This window comes from Prinia subflava, chromosome 34 (assembly GCF_021018805.1).
Source record: "Prinia subflava isolate CZ2003 ecotype Zambia chromosome 34, Cam_Psub_1.2, whole genome shotgun sequence".
Lineage (NCBI taxonomy): Eukaryota > Metazoa > Chordata > Aves > Passeriformes > Cisticolidae > Prinia > Prinia subflava.
This window is the reverse complement of record NC_086280.1, coordinates 157,488-177,878: the sequence shown is the minus strand read 5'-3', so window position 1 is coordinate 177,878 and position 20,391 is coordinate 157,488. Positions and strand designations below refer to the sequence as shown.

General features: G+C 62.6%; 2 protein-coding genes across 3 annotated transcripts in view; both read right to left on the bottom strand.

Moving 5' to 3' along the window:
* Positions 1 to 11,229, bottom strand: part of LOC134563175 (cyclic AMP-dependent transcription factor ATF-7-like) — a 45,905-nt gene extending 34,676 nt beyond the window's left edge. For both annotated transcript variants that reach the window (XR_010083332.1, XM_063421010.1), the window contains exons 1-2: positions 11,120 to 11,229; positions 3 to 61 (exon numbers count right to left, since the gene is read on the bottom strand). Coding sequence is in view for 1 of the 2 variants with exons in the window: in XM_063421010.1 (XP_063277080.1) it covers positions 3 to 50 (48 nt within the window). In the remaining variant the exon portion in view is untranslated. The remainder of the gene's footprint in view (positions 1 to 2; positions 62 to 11,119) is intronic.
* A 789-nt stretch (positions 11,230 to 12,018) lies between these two features.
* ATP5MC2 (ATP synthase membrane subunit c locus 2) lies at positions 12,019 to 13,962 on the bottom strand. The gene is made up of 5 exons (XM_063421016.1): positions 13,896 to 13,962; positions 13,222 to 13,339; positions 12,819 to 12,887; positions 12,560 to 12,720; positions 12,019 to 12,234 (listed from the first exon to the last, which is right to left on the bottom strand). Exons 2-5 carry the CDS (start codon positions 13,258 to 13,260, stop codon positions 12,120 to 12,122), a joined length of 384 nt encoding a protein of 127 aa, XP_063277086.1. The 5' UTR covers positions 13,261 to 13,339; positions 13,896 to 13,962; the 3' UTR covers positions 12,019 to 12,119.
* Between the last annotated feature and the right edge of the window lie 6,429 nt (positions 13,963 to 20,391).

Here is a 20,391-nt window from a genome sequence, read left to right as displayed (position 1 = left end):
ACCTGTCCGCAGCCCGGGGCGCCGCACACGAAGGGCCGGTCGTCACCCATCCTGCAGCAGCCTGGGGGGAGAGCACACAGGGATCCTTAACAGCCCCCGAGAATCTTTAACAGCCCCCCAAATCCTTAAACAGCCCCCGAGAATCCTTAGCAGCCCCCCAAAAATCCTGAAACAGCCCCTCAAAAATCCTTAACAGCCCCTGAGAATCCTTAACAACCCCTCAAATCCTTAACAGCCCCCAGGAATCCCTAACAACCCCCAGGAATCCTTAACAGCCCCCTGAGAATCCTTAACAGTCCCCCCAAAAATTCTTAAACAGCCCCCAAAAATACTTCAACAGCCCCCCAAATCCTTAACAGCCCCTCAAAAATCCTTAACAGCCCCTCAAAAATCCTTAACAGCCCCCCCAAAATACTTAAACAGCCCCCGAGAATCCTTCATGGCCCCCAAAATCCTTAACAGCCCCTCAGAACTCCTTAAAAAGCCCCAAAATCCGCAAACAGCCCCCCAAACCCCACAGCAGCAGCGGGAGCTGCCCCTCAGCCGGGACAGCGTTCATCAGTGCCCTGCAGTGGGAACGACTCCGGCCCCAGGGCTGAGGATTTGGGAGGGACTGGGTGGGATTTCACAGGGAAGGGAACCTGGGAAGGTGTGGGAGCTTCCCGGGGCTCCCCCATCGCCCAGAGCTCGGTGTCACCTCCTGCAGGGTGGGGACAGCGCTGGGAGCAGCAGCAGCACCCCCAGCCCAGCCCCTCCCGCCCTCCCTCGGGATCTGGGAATGCCCTGGGACCCCCAGGGACCCCCAGAGCCAGCCCTGGGATCCCCCCACACACAAACAAACCAGCAGGGACAGTGGCAATCCACAGCAAAACAGAGAGCGAGCGAGCAGCCATCAAATAAATCCAAGGCCTCTCTCTGCACCGGTTATATTTTCAATGGGAGAGAACTAAAATTTGTCATTTAATTAATTAAGGGATTATAGGAGTGGTGCTCCGTTTTACAAGGCAATAATCGGGCTCCCCAGTGGGTAAACTACAAGGCTGATGGCAGGGGCAGTTTATCACGGATTACAGCCAAGGATAACAAAACACTCACTCCTATTATGCTACAAGTGAAGCTGTTCTCATTAATAAAAAATAAGAGTAAATAAAGTAAAACCCTCCCCCCCCACAGTCTCAAACCCGAGGAATAACAGTTCCCTCCACCCACCGGTGTTTTTACAGCAGGATTTTAAAAAGCTGCAATAAAGCAAATAATTAATAAAGCAAACGCTCTCCCCTCGGGGGCTGCTCTGGGGGGCTCCCAGGCGGAGATGCCCCAGGAAGGGCCCGGGGGGCAGGAGGGCTCTGCACTCGCAGCCCCCAGGGTTGGTATTTTTAGGAGCTGTGTGAGAAAGAGCTCCAAGAATGTGGCAGGGGGAGCGGCAGGAACGGCCCCTCCTGCGCCCCGGGAGAGGAATCAACCAGCTGCTGCTCAAAGTGGACAAAATCGGGGATTCCTCTGCTGCAGGAGGTGAATTCCCTCCCCTCAGCCACGGCAGCAACACCCAAAGGGTGACGGGAGAGGAGCTGCGATCCCACAAAGGCAGAGGCAGAGATCCCCGGCGTTGGATTTATGGAGCCAAACTCCGGGGGCTGTGCAAACAGGAATGGGGATAAATGTCCCTGTCACTCACAGGAACGGGGATAAATGTCCCTGTCACCAGTGGCACAGCTGGCAGCCAAAGCCCTGCCTGGCCCAGGGGGAACAAAGGCCCCAGAAATGCCCCAAAGTGACGCAGGAGGTGGCAGAGCAGGGGACAGCAGGAAAGGCAAACCCTGCCCAAGCCTTGAGGTGACACCAGAACGGTGGATGGGGACACGGCCAGGACACTCCAGAGCGGGAACTGGAGGGTGCCAAGGCTGCCCCGGGGGTCCTCGGGCACACAGCTGGGGACACCGGGCACTGTCACCCCGGCAGTGCAGGAGGGGCCAAGGCTGCCCTGGGGATCCCTGGGCACACATCTGGGGACACCGGGCGCTGTCACCCCAGCAGGAGGGGCCAAGGCTGCCCCGGGGGTCCCACAGCTGGGGACACCGGGCGCTGTCACCCCCAGGCAGTGCAGGAGGGGCCAAGGCTGCCCCGGGGGTCCCACAGCTGGGGACACCGGGCACTGTCACCCCGGCAGTGCCAGGGCTCCCACACGGCCCCGCTGCCCGAGCTCAGCACCCTCCCCTTGCCGAGGCAGGGCCCAGCAGAGCGCGCACGTGTGCTCAGATTTATGTCACATTTAGCCAGGATAAATTCCTCCCATCAATCCTGTCCTTGGGAAGGGGCCGGGTGAGGAGCTGATTGGAGCCTGCAGCTCTTTCCCGGCCCTCCCCCGGCAGCCCTGGGCAATATTTCACTGCTGAGATGGCTCTGAGCACGTCGGGCAAGGAGGAAACGCTCACACACATCGGGCACACGGCCCTGGCAGCTCTGGGGCAGCTCCAGGGGAATCCTCACTCCAGCCAGCCTGGGGTGGGATTCCTGCCCCTCCTGACCCGCACAGATCACCTGGGCTGGCTGGGAAGGACACCCAGGGTGTGCCCCGGGCCCCTCGGAGCCCCTTCCCTGCAGCCAGGGCTGCTCCAGAGCCCAGGACACCCCGGGCTGGCCCTGGGACACCCCCGGGCTGGCCCCGCTGGGACATGGCTTGGGAGGAAGGGGCAGGAGAAGCAGGAGATGTTTCCAAAGCCCCCTTGGCACCTCTGGAGCTTCCCCTCCAAGGTGCTCCCCACAGCCCTGACCTGAGCTCCGCACAGGAGGGGGATTTGTGCCTGGGGACAGCCTGGTGGCAGGGCAGGGTCACAGCCAGGCTTTGTCACCACAGCCACCCCAGCCCGGCCTGCCCGCGTGTCCTGGGGTCGGGTTCTGTGTCGGGGCTGCTCCAGCTGGGTCACACAAGGAGCTGGGGCTGGGAGTGTCTCAGGACAGGATTGGGGAGTCTGGGTCTCTTCTGACTTGCCAAAGTCAGGAGCAGCTGGCCCTTCACCCCTGGGGTGTCCCACACTCCTGTGGCCAGCCGCAAACCACTCAGGATTCTGCACTACCTCAAATCCCCATGAAAAAAAAACACAAAACAGCAAAAAAATCACCTTCTCCTTAAACCTCAGCGTGAAGATGGAAGAACCTCCCTGGCCCTCAGCTCTGCTGGATGCTGGGGACAGAGCTGGGCTGGGAAATGCTCTAAAAATAAGGCTCTATTGTTGTCCTGGCACGTGACTCCTGCTGCAGGAATGCTGGTGCCCAACACTCGAATCAGATCGGGCATTGCAGGTCTGGGAATGCACTGGGAAGGCACTGGGAATGCACTGGGAAGGCACTGGGAAGGCACTGGGAATGCACTGGGAAATGCACTGGGAAATGCACTGGGAAATGCACTGGGAAATGCACTGGGAAATGCACTGGGAAATGCACTGGGAAGGCACTGGGAAGGCACTGGGAAATGCACTGGGAAATGCACTGGGGAATGCACTGGGGAATGCACTGGGAAGGCACTGGGAAATGCACTGGGAAATCCTGCAGGTCCCAAAAAACACTCGGGGGGATGCAGACACTGCTCAGTGCCAGCAGGGATCCCCCCTCCAGGACAGATCCCCCCCCAGGACAGATCCCCCCTCCAGGACAGATTCCCCCCTCCAGGACAGATTCCCCCCTCCAGGACAGACCCCCCCCTCCAGCTGGGCTCCCCTTTCCAGCACTCTCTCCTCCACCAGCACCACCACGGATCTGGGTTCTGCCCGTAAATCATGCGGATAAACTTTACATTAATGTGACCACAAAATTAAAGCTGAGGGCTGCACCAACTGTGAACCAAAACCAGAAGAGCTGCGAGAGCCACCTCCTAAAAATAGGCTCAGCCTGAAGAGGCACCAAACCACGCTGCTGGCAGAGGCTGGGCTGAGCTCCGGGCTGCAGGAGGGGTCAGGAGGGGGGAACTGCTGGGGACAGGGACAGCGAGGGCCAGGCTGTGCCCAGGGAAGGGGCAGGAGGGGTCAGGGGCCATCCAGCCTCCAGGCAGGAGGTCCTGGAGCTGGGTTCCTTTGAGACGAGGGCTCAGACACAAACCCCGAGATGAGGGCTCAGGGACAAAACCCGAGATGAAGGCTCAGACACAAGCCCTGAAATGAAGTCTCAGACACAAGCTCCGAAGTGAGGGCTCAGGGACAAACCCCGAAATGAAGGCTCAGACACGAGCCCTGGTGCCCTCAGGCCTGCAGGAACAAGCCCAGGCAAAGGTGCAGCTGAAGGTGAGGTGCCTGTGCCAAGAGGCAGCACCAAAGCCCTGCCAGGCCATTAAATTGGGCACAGGGGGAGGATCCAGGCAGGGCTGGGGCTTTGCTGGAAGGAGCAGGAGCAGAAATGGGGATTTATGCACAAACTGCCCCAAAAAGCACACAGCCTCCACCCTGGCCTGGGTTCCACCGTGCCCAGATCCACCGCTGCTCTCCTGCCCTGTCACCCAGCTCAGGGCAGGGGCTGAACCCCGCAGGAGCTCCCTGGGATCCCCTCCAGAGCCCCAGGAGCGGCCAGGCCACCCCAGGCCGGGCTGGGAGCGCCGGGAGCCGCGCCAGGAGCAGCCCCAGCCCAGCACAAACAAACCCATTCAAACACAAACCGCTCCAGGCACGGGCAGGGGGAGAGCAGGGAGCCACAACAAACCAGACTGTTACGGGCTGGAGAAGCCTCCGGCTTCCAGCAGAGCACACAGACCCCGGCAGTGCCCGGGAGCAGCAGCAGGGGAGGCAGCCCCAGGCCATTTCCAGCCCGGCAGAAGGAGCACCAGGCTCTGCCCCCACAGCAGCCCCACGTTTCCCTGAAAACGCGAGGAAGGAAGCAGAGAGCCTTGAGGCCGGGCCAGGAAAGGCTCCTTGTTGTTCCTCTGAGGGCAGCCATGGCCAGCCCGGAGCTTCCTGAGCCTCGGGAGGGCCGGGACAGAGCCCTGTCCTCGCCAGGCCTGGTGCCATCCATCCTCCAACAGGGAACAGCAGACAGCTCAAAGCAGCTCCAGCTCCTCCTTGGAAAACCCAAGGAGAGAGGAGCAGGAGCGGGGTCCCTCCTGCTTTGGAGAGCCCCTTTGGCCCCCGTTCCCACTGCTGTGGGACCCCTCTGGAGCCTGCAGGGCACAGGCGGCCCTGCCCTGGGCACCCGGAGCTCTCCCTGCCTCTGCCCCTGGGATCCACCCCTGGAAATTGTGAAAGACTTTCAGCCGTGCAGGGAGAGGCCCCCGGCGGCTCTTGGGCCTCAGCTCGGGCTTTCAAGTTATTTTGGGGTGTGAGGGAAGGAGGGAGAGTGTTTGCTCTGCGACCAAAAAGCTGTGAGAGCCCAAAATTGTCGTGTGGGAAAGCAGGCCAAGAGCCCGGGCCATAAAACCTGCTCTGGAGGCACAACACCCTCACGCTTCGAGGGCTTGACAAAGCAAAGCAAACCCAACTGTATAAACTGGAATATTGGCAGGGATTTCACTGGAAACAAATCCCCCCCGGGCACAGAGTGTTTAACGGTGAAACCTCGGCCAAGCCCAAGCATTTCCCTCAGGGCTGGGCCTTTCTGGGGGTTCAGGCTCGGAGGGGATCCCCAAAAAGCCGGGACCTCATCGCCTCAGGGTGTGGGAGAGGTGCAAACCCCTCCTTTCTTGCCTGGAAGTGCCTTAAAACCGCCTTGGAGCGGCACCACTCCTGTCAGAACCCCCTGTCTGGCCCTAAAGTGGCTCCCAGGAGCAGACGGACTGCAGAGCTTTGGGAAAAGGCTCAGACCTCCTGGGAAGGGACAGAGGGGCCCCGGGGTGGCCCTGGGACAGGGGGGCATTGTCAGAGTCCTGTCCTGCAGAGCAAACCCAGCCAGGGCAGGCTTTGCCCAGACACAAAAGCTTTTTCCCTGCACTTAAAGCAACACAAGGCCCTGGCCGGAGCTGCAGCCTGCCCGGGGCTGTTCCCAGCCCCAGCTGTCCCAGGGACACTCCAGGGCTCCCAGCACAGCCCCTGCAGCACGAAAACCTCACAGGATCCAGGGCAGGAGCCTGCTGGCCTGGAGGCCCAGCTCAGACCCTGCCCCAGTCCCTGCAGGACGTCCCCGAGGCCACTCACACACCTGGGCAGGGATTTGGGAGCTGCCACGAAGGCAGCCCCGAGGCTGGCACCGCTCGGTGGCACTCGGCGCCCCCGGGGCCGTGACCCGCGCCTGACTCCAGCGAAAAGCACAGCCCAAACTGCCCCGGAGCTGCAGGGAAAAGCTGCTCCTCCTCCTGCCGGGCTCCCCCGGCGGCGATTGCGGCGGCACAGCCTGCCAGGCTGCGGGGCGGGCTCGGTGAGATGAACGGCGGCGCGGGGAAATAACTCAGCTTTACGGGGCAGGGGGCCCGCGGGAGCCGCGGCTCCTCGCCCAGCCCGGGCAATCAGCAGCAGCCACGGCGGCCGCCCAGGGCGCCGTATTTTACCTCGGAAATGCCTGAGTGACCCAGAAACTGGAGTCCCATTTCCTGAAATTATTTCACCACTTCAGAGCCCTTGTTTCAATGAGAGCTGCTGCAAACGAGCCATGAGAGCCCCGAGCCGAGCTGGAACATATTTTCCCCGCCGATGCGTGCGGATGGTTTTGAAGGAAGAGCGGAGTCAGGGCTGCCCAGGGCGAGGAGCGGGAGAGCCTGGGAGGCACCAGGGATAAAAACTCTGCCCAGAGAGCCTGGGAGGCACCAGGGATAAAATCCCTGCCCAGAGAGCCTGGGAAGAACAGGGCACCCAGGGGTAAAAACCCTGCCCAGAGAGCCTGGGAGGAACAGGGCACCCAGGGGTAAAATCCCTGCCCAGAGAGCCTGGGAGCACCCAAGATAAAAACCCTGCCCAGAGAGCCTGGGAGGAACAGGGCACCAGGGATAAAATCCCTGCCCAGAGAGCCTGGGAGGAACAGGGCACCAGGGATAAAATCCCTGCCCAGAGAGCCTGGGAAGAACCAGGATAAAAACCCTGCCCAGAGAGCCTGGGAGGAACCAGGGATAAAAACCCTGCCCAGGAATTCAGGGCAGGAAGGCAGCCCTGCACTGCTCTCCCTATCAAATAAAAGTGTCCTGTCCCACCTGTCACGATTCCATCCCGCCTGGGCACTTCCCTTTATTCAGATTTCCGAGGCTCACGCGCTTTTATGGTGCCACTGTTTGATGCAGGAGCCCTAAAAATCCGAGGGATGTTCCAGGCAGAAGGGTTTGCAGAGGAATGCTGGCTCTGCAGAGAGGGGTCTCATGGAGCTGTGTTTGTGGGGGAACAAAGCCGTGATCCCCTGGGCAGGAGCTCCTCAGGGGAGGAGCACGAGCACCCTGAAGGGGTCCTGCAGGTTTGGGGAACAGGGAGATGCCAAAAAAAAACGGGAAAAGAAAGGAAAGGTGAGGGCCATCCCCAGGGAAGGCAAACATCCCTTGGGAGCTCCTCACCAGCTCATTAAAGCTCATTAAAGCACTGCCACACTCAGGATCCTCCCCATGAAAATCCCATTTGGTCACATCTGGGGACGCTCCAGGGAGGGGACAGGGGGCTCTGCCACGGAAAGAGCCTGAAATCCAATGGAATTCGTGGATAAATGTCCCCAGCCCTGCTCCCACACCTTCCACCTGCCCCCAGTGCCGGCTGCTCTGCTGCAGCTCTGCCCTCACACTTGTAGAACCCAAAGTTAATTAATGAGGGAATCAATCGCAGGAATCCTGGCACCCAGCTGTCACCCCGATGGCAACCTCCCTCTGCTGCTCACCCAGATCTCCTCTACCAACACCCAGGACAAAAAAATGGGAATATTCAACATTCCCACTGCTGCAGGAGCGGTATGGGCTCCCAAACCTGACAGCAGATCCCACCACAACAGAGGAGAAGAAACCTTCTCATTAATTACATTAATTAGCAAAGCTTTTCCTCCTCACAGCAAAACTTCACCCTCATTTCCCAAACTTTCAGGGTACAAATACCCAGGGGCACTACACAGGATTCCACACAGGAACCCAGACAAAAGCTGGGAATGCTGACTGAACCCATTTTTAGTCTGTCCAAGCTGCTTCTCTCACACCTCCAGCCCAAAGAGAAACCACCTCTGGCTCCCCAGGCCCGCTGGGTGAGCCCACCCTTCTCACCCTGACCCCACAAATCCCTTAAAGCCAAAACTGGGAATTCCGAGATCACTTGGAACGGGGAGAAAATCATTGATGAATTCCAGGAAGCAACAGGTCCCCAGTGCTGAAGGCCTCTCACCAAAAGGTTCAGGTTCTTTTCTGGCAGCGTTTCCTCCCTGGCTGCAGCACAGCTCGGTGCTGAACGAGGGGGGAAGAGCAGTGGGGGAAATCTGGCCTCGATTCCCAGTGCCAGGAACAGGAATAGAAAAAAAAAAATAGAGGAAAAAAAAGAAGAAGGAAAAAAAGAAAAAAGAAGGAAAAAAAAAAAAAAAAGGCCCCAAGAAAGTCAGAGGGATAAATAAACCCAAACAGAGGCGCAGAGCATCACGTGGGATGCAGCAGAAACGAGTCCAAAGCCAAACCCGAGCCAGAGCTCCTTCCCTGACACACAAAACCAGCCCGTGGGCACGCAGCCTGTTCCAGGGAGCCCTTCCAAGCACGGCTCCAGCACGGAGCAGCCCTGGGATGCTGAGAGCAGCCCCGGGAGGAGGGAGCAGGGAGGGAGGGAGGATTCCCCTCCTCAGGACCCCACCCCACCCCACCCTGCCCGTCCCCACCCCCGCTGCTGCTTCCTCTCCCCAACTTCCCCATTTTCCAAAGCCGGGGGATTCCCATCCCAAATCCCCCCTCTGTGCAGGCTCCGGCCGGCTCAGGGGGACTTCGGGAGAAATGGGAATAAAGAAAAGAATGAGGAGCTGGAATTGCTTTTCAGCCACATCCTTGGACTCTGCCGTGTCCCTCCACAGCTCCAGCAGTGCCCCAAAGGGCAGGAGAGACCCCTGTACCTGCCCAGGTGTGCTCAGCACCTCCGTGTGCCCCTGGCACCTGCAGCTGAGCCCCGACAAACCCCGGGCACAGCGGGGCCCTGCTGGGAAACTGGGGAACCAGGAACCCCGAGAAAGCAGAAATCAAGCAGAAATGCACGTCAGAGACGGGCCCTGGGCAGAGCAGGGCCGAGTCAGAGCGAAAGAGGAATCTCAGAGCGAGGTTTGAAACATCCCAGAGGAAGCCTCTTCCCCTCCCGGCCTCAGGGCCCACCGTGCCCGGGATGGCAGCAAAACACAGATAAACCCCGGGAAAAGCCTGCAACACCTGCACGTGGAGCGGTGAGGAGGGGGACACAGCCCCGGGGGCTCGCCCGCAGCTCGGGGTCACCGAGGGCTGGCACCCAAAATCAGGAATTTCTCCACACGGAAAGGGCTGGTTCCAGGCTCCCAGAGCAGAATGACTCCCGGCTCAAACCCCACAGGGGCAGGCTCAGAACCCTTTTCTGAGAGCTGCTCCAACCGGAGGGACAGGCAGGGGGTTCCCCATGCCCAGAGCTGGGCCTGGGCCCCCTCCAGGGGCAGGGGACGCCCCCTCCCTCAAGGGGGACCTGCTGCTCTGCCCACCTCCCACAGCCCTCTCCCGCTCCAAACACTGCAGCTGTTCCTGCTGAGAACACCCCAAGGCAGCAGAGCTGGAATTGCTGCTGGACTCCTCTCCAGAGCCGTGCAGGGTGAAGAGTTTGGGCAGGACCTGGGGAACCCCTCTGGATCGTCCCCAGAGGAATAAAGTGGGAATTCAGTGTAGTCAGTGTCAATTCTACACAAATGACCCGCAATGGGGTCCTTAGAGGGACCCAGGCAGGGCAGGAGGGGGCACCTCCAAAGGGACAACAGCAGCTCGCGGGAGGAGTGGCAAAGAAAGGGGCAGGAGGAGCAAAACGGGGAGAGCTGAGCAGAGCAGGAGCTGGTGTGGTCACACCTGAGCCAGGCAATCCCTCCCCTCAGCAGGAACAGCGCCAGGAAAGGTGAGCAGGTGCAGGTGAGCCCTCCCCACCAGCTCTCAGCCACAGCTCTCCATTCCTGGTGGGAGTTAACCCCTGCCTTGAGAACAAACTCCTTAAACTCTCCAATTCCTGACGTGGGCCCGTTCCTGCTGCTGCCTTCACCCAGTGCCAGGGCAGCCACTGACCCCCAGCTCCCCAAACGCTGCCCAGGGGCTCCTGCAGCCCCTCCAGATCCCCCTGGATCCTCTGACAGCCCCTCCACATCCCTGTGGATCCTCTGAGGATCCCCCCCACCCACGGCCCCCAAAGGCAACCCCCACCCCCAAATTCCCTCTCATCCTCCGAAGCCTCCCTCCCCAAGTCTTTCCAGGGCTCACACCACCAAAATCCTTCTCCATTTAAATCGCCCCACATTTGCAAACCCACACGGTCACTGCCCCCTGTTCGCACCCCCTCATATCCCCCAGGAGCCCCCCAGCCTTAGGCTCCCTTCAGACCCCCCAATCCCGCTGACTGCCCCCAAAATTCCGGGGCTCACCCCCGGGACCCTCAGCCCCGAGCCCTACCAGCCCCCCCTGCGCCCCCAGCCCCATCCCGGGCTATTCCCGGGCGCCCCCAGCCCCATCCCGGGCTATTCCCGGGCTCCCCCAGCCCCATCCCGGGCTATTCCCGGGTGCCCCCAGCCCCATCCCGGGCTATTCCCGGGCGCCCCCAGCCCCATCCCGGGCTATTCCCGGGTGCCCCCAGCCCCATCCCGGGCTATTCCCGGGCGCCCCCAGCCCCATCCCGGGCTATTCCCGGGCTCCCCCAGCCCCATCCCGGGCTATTCCCGGGCGCCCCCTCAGGGCCCCCCGCGCTCCCCCCGGCACCGCCCGGGCCCCTCGCTGCTCCTCGGCCCCGCCCCGGGGGCGGGGCTTGGCCTCAGAGCGGCGCCCCCTCGCCCGCCATTGGCCGCCGCGCCCGCCGCTCAGGGCCTCTGCCCGACGCGATTGGTCGGGGCGCGTTGTCACTCAGCGCGGGGGCGGGGCGGGTGGAGCCGCTGCCTCACGAAAACTCGGGGAGAGTTGTGGGGGGAGGGGCCGGCCGGGGCTCCCGCCGCCCCCGGAGCTGCCCCGCGGCCGCCGCGGAAACCGCCCGGGGCGGCGCCGCCGCCGCCGTGCCGGGGCCGCCGTTACCTGAGGGAGCCGGGCCGGATCCTTGCGCTGGCGCCGCTCGCGCTGGGGCTCCCGCCGCCCCCCCCCGCCCCGCGCGCGAGGCTCTCGCGAGACCCGCGGGGAGGTAACGGCGCGGCGGCCAATGGGACGCTCCGGGGGCGGGGCCTCGGCCATGAAGGGGCGGGGACACCACGCCTGGTGGGCGTGTCCTATAAGAGGCCCCGCCCAGGAGGCGCCGCGCGCCGCGGGCACCGCGACACGTGGGGAGCGGGGACACCGCGACACCGGGACGGGACAGCCCCGGGACAGCCCCAGGACACCGCGACAGCCGAGACAGGACACCCCTGGGACAGGATACCCCCGGGACACCACGACACCGGGACGGGACACCCCCGGGACACCGCGACAGCCGGGACAAGACACCCCTGGGACACCCCCGGGACAGGACATCTCTGGGACATCCCGGGGACACTGCAACACCCGGGACAGAACACCCCTGGACATCCCCAGGACACCCTGAGACCCAGGCACGGCCAGGACCGGCCCCCCAGGACACCCCCGGCTCACAGGGACCCCCGAATCCCAGACACGACTGGGCCCAGGCCCCTGGCACACCCCAAGGCCCGGGCACGGCTGGCAGTGTCCCCTCCAGCAGCTGGCACACCCCAGACCCCGCTCCGGGCCCCGGCCCCGGCCAGCCCCTCCCGGCTGCAGTGTCCCATGGGGGTACACGGAGGGGACAGCCGGGGTGGCAGCCCCGGTGCTCCCGGGCATCAGGGACGTCTTTTGGGGACACGCCGAGGGCTCCGAGCCGGGCTCAGCCCCGAGGGGACACCGCCACTCCTTGGGGTGGCCCTGTGGGGACAATCCCAGCCGCAGACAGGTGACACTGCCGGCGCCACCAAGGACACACGAGGAGCTCAGAGTGTCACCAAACCGTCTTTATTCCCTGCCCCGGCACCCCCGTCCGGGCACGGGGCCACCGTCCCGCTCACGGCTCTGCGCTGTCACCGCCCGCTCCTCACATGGCGAAGAGGATGAGGAAGGCCACCATGAGGCAGAAGAGCCCCATGGCCTCGGAGAGGGCGAAGCCCAGGATGGCGTAGGAGAAGAGCTGCTGCTTGAGCGAGGGGTTCCTGCAGGAGCGGGGCTGGGCTCAGGGGGGCACGGCCACACTGCTCCCTGTCCCCCTGAGCCCCCTGTGCCCCCAAATGCCCTGTCCCCCCCGAGCCCCCTGTGCCCTCAGAGCCTTCTGTCCCCTCAGAGTCCACTGCCCCCTCCAAATGTCCTGTGCCTCCAGAGCCCCCTGTACCCTTCAGAGCCCCCCTGTGCCCCTCAGAGCCCTCCTGTCCCCCCAAGCCCCCTGTCCCCCCAGAGGGCCCTGACCCCACAAACCTCCCGTCCCCCTGTACCCCCCTGTTCCCCTCTGAGCCCCCTGTCCCCCTGTCCCCTGTCCCTGACCTGGCGTAGCCGATGATGAGGCTCCCGAACACGGTGCCGATGCCGGCCCCGGACCCGGCCACCCCCACGGTGGCGGCACCAGCCCCGATGAATTTGGCGGCCGTGTCGATGTCCCGGTGGGCAGCGCTGGTCTGCAGGGCCCGGGGGGCTCCCGGCTGCACCTGGGAGACGATTTGGGGGGGTCAGGGGGGTCCAGCCCGGCCCCTCCCGCGGGGGCGCGGGCACTGCCCGGGACACGCCCCCAGCCCAGGTGCGTTACCTGCTCCGGCCGCGCCTCGGGGCCCAGCGCCGGCAGGGGCTGGCCCAGCACCCGCCAGCTCCTCCTCACCTGCAGAGACACGAGGGGCTCACCTGGGGGAACACCCACCCTGCGCCCCCCTGGGCACCCCGGGGTGGCACTGCCAGCGCTGGGTCCCCTCAGGGTGATCGGGGACCCCGCGGGGCGCCCAAGGCTTTGTCACCCCAGCCCCTGTCACCGCTCACCTTGCGGGGCTCCAGCCTGCCCGAAGTATCCCCAGAGCTCCCCGTGTCCTCGGGGGTCTCTCATCACCCACCCCGTGTCCTCGAGGGTCCCTTGTCACCCCCCGTGTCCTCGAGGGTCCCTTGTCACCCCCAGGGTAGGGACAGGGACAGGGACAGGGGGAGGGGCTGTCACTACTCACAAGCGCAGGAGCCGAGACGAACTTTGCACAGGTGAACATGGCGAGGACGGAGGGACACGTGGGACGCGGCCGAGGGGACACAGGTGGGACACCCCGAGGGGACACAGGTGGGACACGGCTGGAGGGGACACGGGCACGGCAGTGAAGGGCTGAGGCGCGGGGCTCCGGCCCCACGGGTGAGCCCGGGTCGGGGTGGGTCACACAGGGGACACGGGGACACGTGCGAGGGGCAGGACGTGTCGCTGTCACCTCCCGGCAGTCAGGGACCGCTGGTGTCACCCCCGGGCGGGGGACAGGAGCTCCCAAGGCCCCTGGGGACCCCCAGCCCTGGCAGGAGACGCGGACACCGGGGAGGACACGGCCCCCAAGGCAGGGGAAGCCCCAGCCGGGTCCTGAGGGGGCGACACCGCCTTGTCCCGAATGGAGCGCGGGGCTCCGCTCGCCTCCCGACCCCAGGGGCTCTGTCCCCCCCGGGCTCTCACTGTCCCTCCCCGGGGCTCTGTGCCCCCTCCGGCGCTCTCACTGTCCCCCCCGGGCTCTCACTGTCCCCTCAGGGCTCTCACTGTCCCCTCAGGGCTCTCACTGTCCCCCCCGGGCTCTCACTGTCCCCTCAAGGCTCTCACTGTCCCCTCAGGGCTCTGCGCCCCCTCCCCGGCCCGGCCGCCCCCTCTCACCGGGCTCCGCCGGGCAGGTCGCGGCCGCTCCGTGTGCGCAGGCGCGGCCGGGGAGGGGGCGCCCCCTGCCGGGCGGGAGGACTCGGAGAGGCGCGGGGGGCGGGGCCTGGGGCGGGGCGGGGCCGCTCGCGCCCTCTGGCGGGAAAAGGGGGAAGCACAGGTGTGCGCACCTGGGGTGAGCACGTGAGCGTGCGCGTGTCCGTGTGTCTGTCCCTGTGTCTGTCCGTGTGTGTTAGGCTGAGAGAGGGGGCCACCGTGTCCCCACCTCGGGCACAGTGTCCCCCCCAGGTGCAGTGTCCCCCCCCCCAGGGCTGTGTGCCCCCCAGCTGCAGTGTCCCCCACTTTGCGGACACTGTCACCCCCCTGGGTTCATTGTCACCCCGGGTTCATTGTCACCCCTGGGTGCTGTGTCCCTCCCTTGAGCTCAGTGTCCTCCCCGGTTCCTGTGTCCCCCCTCGATCCTGTGTCCCCCCTCGGGTCCTGTGTCACCCCCGGTCCTGTGTCCCCCTCCGGGTCCTGTGTCACCCCCCGGTTCTGTGTTACCCCCCGGTTCTGTGTCCCCACCCCCGGGTCCAGTGTCCCCCCCCGGTCCTGTGTCACCCCCGGTCCTGTGTCCCCCTCCGGGTCCAGTGTCCCCCCCGGTCCTGTGTCACCCCCGGTCCTGTGTCCCCCTCCGGGTCCTGTGTCCCCTCCGGGTCCTGTGTCACCCCCGGTTCTGTGTCACCTCCGGTCTTGTGTCGCCCCCCCCGTTCTGTGTCTCCCCCCCCCCCGCGGCCGAGCCTTTCTGGCAGCGCCGCTGCCGCGGGAGCTGTCATGGCCATTAATTAACTCAGGGCGATAATTAACGGGAAATCAATAACGAGGAGCCGGGACTGGGGGGCTCCGGCTCCGGCTGAGGGGGGGAGGGGGGCAGGTGAGGACCCTCAAACCCCGGGGGGCCGCCCCCCCCCAGCCCCCCCAGCCCGCTTTTATCGCCGCGATCTCGCTCCAGCCCCCCAAACCCCCAAACCTCCCAGACCCCCAGACCTCAGCCCCCCCAAACCCACTTGCACCCCCCCCAAACCCACCTGCAGCCCCCCCTCCCGCCTCCCCCACCCTTCTCCCCCTCCCCCCTTTGCCATCTTTTTTTCCTCCTTTTCCCATTTTATTGTTTTATTCCCCATTTCAGCCGCGGCTCCATTTGCTGCCCTGAACGGCTCTGATTAAAACCCGACCTGGCGTGGCCGAGCTGGGGCGGGGCGGGGGGTCCAGAGAAGCCCCCCGGGCACCCCCGGTCCCTCCCAGTCCCCCCAGTCCCCCGCTGATGGGCTTCTCATCCCCGCGATGGTTTTGACCTTGCAGTTATGGGGGAGCGGCTGGGGGCGTCCCAAGGGGGGTCCCAAGGGGGGTCCCTCACTCTTGGAGCCTGGTGGGGCTGGGGAAACTGAGGCACGAGTGGGGAGCGGGGAGGGCTGATGTGAGTTTGGGGGGGGTGGGAGGGTCCGCAGGGGCTGGGGTGGGATTTGGGGGGGGCTTCAAGGGGAGAGGGAGCCCCGGAGGGTTTGGGGGAATTCCGGGGGGTTTGGGGGAATTCCGGGGGGTTTGGGGGAATTCGGGGGGGTTTGGGGGAATTCGGGGGGGTTTGGTGCCGGTGGGAGCGGGGGATGTGCGGGATTTTTCCGTGAGGAGTGCAGCAAAACCGAACTGAGCAAATGGCAACAAACGGCCCCAAAACGGGGCCAGCATTCCCGGGAATGGGGGGCTGGTCCCGGGAATGGGGGGGCTGGTCCCGGGAATTGGGGGTCTCAACCCAGGAATGGGGCGTTTTCACTCCAGGAATTGGGGATTTCTCCATCTCTCACACCCAAGAAATGGGGGGCTTTTAGCCCAGAAATGAGGACTTTTATCCCAGGAACTGGGGGTTCCTGATCCTAGGAATTTGGGGGTTTTCACCCCAGGAATTTGAGGGTTCTCACCCCAGGAATTGGGGGTTTCTCATCCAAGAAATGGGGGGCTTTTAGCCCAGAAATGAGGACTTTCACCCCAGAAATTGGGGGTTCCTGATCCCAGGAATTTGAGGGTTCTCACCCCAGGAACTGGGGGTTTTCACCGCAGGAATTGGGATTAAAGCCTCGGCGTCTCCCCAGTGAGGTCTGTGGAGCCCTTTTGGGGTGGGGTCACCCCAGACCCCCCTGGCCACGCTCAGCTCCGCTGCCTCCGCGCCGGATTCGCTTTTCCCGTCTGATTTTTTTTTTTTTTTTTTTTTTACGCTCTCTTTTATGACAAACTTTACTTTACGCGTGACATTTAAAAGCTGATCAGATCTCCCCTGCAGGACAGGGGAAATGGAGATATTTATTGGGGTCTCGGCGGCTCCGCAGGGGCCGGGAGATTTATTCCGACAGCGCCGCGGGATCGCGGATCCTGCGGGGCCCGGCGGCGCCGGCGGCGCCGGAATTCGGGAATTTGGGAATTCCGGGGCTGCTCCGGTCCTCGGAGAGGGGCTGGCAGCGAGGGGACAAACCCCGGGCCGGGCCCGCGGGGGTTTTGGGGTTGAAAATGAAATTTGGGGGGTTTTTGCAGCCCCTCCCAGCTGGGGACAGCGGCTTTGGGGACACGGCCGGGCTCGGGGCTCGGTGACAAATTTTGGGCGGTGTCTGGGGCTGCCCCAGGGACAGAGGACAGGGACAGGGACAGAGGACAGGGACAGGAACGGGGACAGGGACAGGGGAGAGGGAACAGGGACAGGAGCGGGGACAGGGACAGGGACAAGAGCCGGGACAGGGACAGGGGAGAGGGGACAGGGACAGGGATGGGGACAGGGGACAGGGACAGGAGCGAGGACAGGGAAGAGGACAGGAGCGGGGACAAGGACAGGAGCGGGGACAGCCAGGGCCACGCAGGTGCCACCCCCAGCCCCGTCCGTCCCCGCGCGGGGACATTGTCGGGACAATTGCTCCACCCTCAGGGCCGGCCCAGGAGCGCAGAGCCCTGGGGCACCCCCGGCATCCCAAAACCTCCCAAATCCCGCCCAAAAAAAACCCCAAAATCCCCAAAGATTCCCGGCCCAGCTCGGGCAAAAGCTCCTGGCGGGGAGGAAAAAGCTGAAACTGGGGGAGCAGGGGGGTCCCGCCTCTCCTGTCACCCCAGGGTCCTGCCGGGCACCCCAAATCCAGCCCGGAGCTTTTGGGGTTTTTCCCTGGGGCAGGAATTTGGGGCAGAGGTTTTGGGGTTCTGCCCCCGTCCCGGACAGGATTTTGGGGTCCCTCGGCCGGCCCGGAGCCGCCTCTGCGGGATTCGGGGCCGGTTCCACAAAAGGACTGGAAAAGGAGGAGGAAAATGAATCCTGCGAGGGGAAGGGAGCGCATTAAAGCTCATTTCCATTTCCATTCCAGCCCATTAAACCGGCGCGGGAGGGGAGGAGGGGACGGGGAGGGGACAAGGAAGGGACAAGGAGGGGACAGACGCAGCCACCGCCTCTGCCCCGGGGTGACCCCGGCCCCGCCGTGCCTCAGTTTCCCCGCGGGCCGCCCCAGCTCCCTCCCGGCTTTCCCAGGTGAAAATCCGGGGCAAAAGGGGAATTTGGGAATGGAAAAGGCTCCCAAAAATCCCGGCCGAGGTCACGGGGCCGCAGAGCCGCTGGCACCGGGGGGATTTGGGGCTGAACCGCGGGATTTGGGGCAAGGCTGTGAAACCGAGACTCAGTTTGGGGGAAAAAACGGGGAAAACAGGAGGGGATGGCTCCCCTTTCCCGGCGGGAATGATCCCTGCGGGCTTCTCCTCCCGGGGCACTGCGGGACCGCCGCGGCCCCCAAACCCCCAAACCCCAAAACCCCCCCAATGTCCCAAAATCCCCACAAATCCCCCCAAATCGCTGAAATCCCCCCAGTGTCCCCAAACCCCCAAATCGCAGAACCGCCCCAGTGCCCCAAAATCCGCCCAAAACCCCCCAAATCCCCCCAAATCCCAGAAACCCCCCAGTGTCCCCAAATCCCCCAAAATCCCCCCAAATCGCTGAAACCCCCCAGTGCCCCAAAATCCTCCCCAAACCCCCAAATCCCAGACCCCCCCCCAGTGTCCCCAAACCCCCAAATCCCAGAACCCCCCCCAGTGTCCCCAAATCCCCCCAAACCCCAAAACCCCCCCAGTGAACCCCAAACCCCACCAGTGCCCCCAAATCCCCCCAATGTCCCCTGTCCCCCTCGCGCCCCCCGAGGTCCCCGCGGTGTCCCCGGTCCCGTTTGTCCCCCGCATCCCCGCTCGGGAGGCGCGGGAGCAGCCCAGGGAGGGTTTCCATGGCAACGGACGGCAAAAAAATTTAAAAAATATTTAAAAAAAAAATTAAAAAAAGAGAAAAAACCCGAAGCGAGCCGGGGTTGGCCCGCGCGGGGTAACGGCGCCATTTGTATGCAGGAGCCGCCGCCGCAGCGCCGAGCAGAAAATCAAAACTGCGGAGCGGGAGGAGGAGGAGGAGGAGGGGGAGGAAGAGCGGGAGCGGCGCCGATACCGAGGGCCCTCCTTGGTGGGGAGGAGGGGACAGGGACAGGGACAGGGACAGGGACGGGGACAGGGACAGGGGTGGGGGCACGGAGAGGTCAAGGGGAGGAGGAGTGAGGCCAGGGAGGAAGGACGTGCCCAAGGAGGCAAAAATCCCTATTTTTTTCCTTATTCATCTTTTTTTCTTTTTTCCCCCTCCTTTTCCTCCCCTTTTCCCCCCTTTTCCCCCTTTTCCCCCTTTTCCCCCCTTTTCCTCCCCTTTTTCCCCCTTTTTCCCCCTTTTTTCCCCCTTTTTTCCCCCTTTTTCCCCTCCTTTTCCTCCCCTTTTTTCCCCTTTTCCTCCTTCCTTCCTCCCTTCCTTCCCCATCCTAAAAAATCCCCATCCCAAACGCCTTTCCACCCCTCAAACCCCCAAAATTCCCCCAAATATCCCCCTAAATCCCAAATATACCCCCCAAAATCCCAAATATACCCCCAAAATCCCAATTATTCACCCCAAAACCCCAATTATCCCCCCAAATCCCAGTTATTCACCCCCAAATCCCACATATCCCCCGCAAATCCCAATTATTCACCCCAAAATCCCAATCATCACCCCGAAAATGGGATTTTTCTCCATCCTTTCCCCTCTCCCGGGCGGAGGAGGTGAAGCCTCCGCCGCGCTTGGCCCTGGCCCTCCAATCCATCATTTTTATTTCCCGCTGTAACTGACAAATTGTTCCGTATTTTATATCGGATCCCTCCAGGCAAAGGGGGCTGCGGGATGCGATTTTTTCTCTTTTTTTTCCTGTTTTTTCCCTCATTTTCTCCTCCCCCCCACCCTTTTTAAAATTTTTTTCATTTTTTTATTTTTGGTGTTACCTCGGCAAATAAAACCACAAAAATAATAATAAAGAAAAAGGTCGTAAAATCCAATAATAAAATAAAACCTCGGCGTTAAAAGAGCCCGAAAGCAGCGCCGTGCTGGTAATGAGCACCGCAGAGAGGCCCCATAAACCCGGGCTGGGCACCATTTCACCCACCCCAAAAACCCCTTTTATTGCCTCAAAACCGCCGGGGGAAAATCCTCCCTGCCCCAGCCGGCACCGGCAGGTGCAGACACCCCCAAAATCCCATTTATCCCCCCCTAAAGCGGCGCTGCTGCGGCTGGAAAAACGGGGGGGGAAAAATTAAAAATAAAAATTCGATTTTTTCCTCCGTTTTTCCCATGCAAAGCTCGGATCGTGCTCCTCCAAAACCCCGTTTCCAGCGGGATTTTAATTGCCTTTGAAAAGGTCAGGAAATGTTCCTTCCCTCAGGTTTCATCCCGCTTTATTTATTCCTCCCGCGAGGAGCCGGCGCTGCCTGCTGCAAATCCGCTGCTTTGGGGGAAAATCGATAAAATTAAAGAGAAATAAAGGAAAAAAAATCACATTTTCCCCCTTTTCTTCCTGCTCTGAAGCTCCCGGCGGGTCCCTGCTCTGCCCCACGTTCTCTTCTCCCAAATCCCGATTTTTTGCCCCATTTTTGTGACCCCACTCGGGGTTTTTACGCCTCGGGTTTGGTTGGGGGAGGGGGAATTGAGGGACAAACCCAGCCCGGCCCTCGGACCCCAAAATCCCCGGGAATTGCCCCATTTTGAGCCCTTTTGGGGTCGTTCCCAACGCGGGCTCGGCCGCCACTCACTGGGGTGTCCTTTGTGGGGGAAATTCGCCTTTTTTTGGGGGAAATTCACCTTTTTGGGGGAAATTTCGCTTTTCGGGGAGGAAAATTCACCTTTTCCAGGGAAATTCACCTTTTTTTAGGGAGAAATTTCGCTTTTCGGGGAGGAAAATTCACCTTTTCCAGGGAAATTCACCTTTTTTTGGGGGAAAATTCCCCCCTTTGGGGCAGGGCACTGCAGGAAGGAGCATTTTGGTGGCCAAATCTCCTCTCTCAGTAGCCCCAGGAGCCCCCCCAGACCCTCGGACGCATTTTTGGGTGGAAACGCCTCATTTTGCAGCCCAGAACCCCAAATCCCCCTTTTCTCCATCCCTGCTCC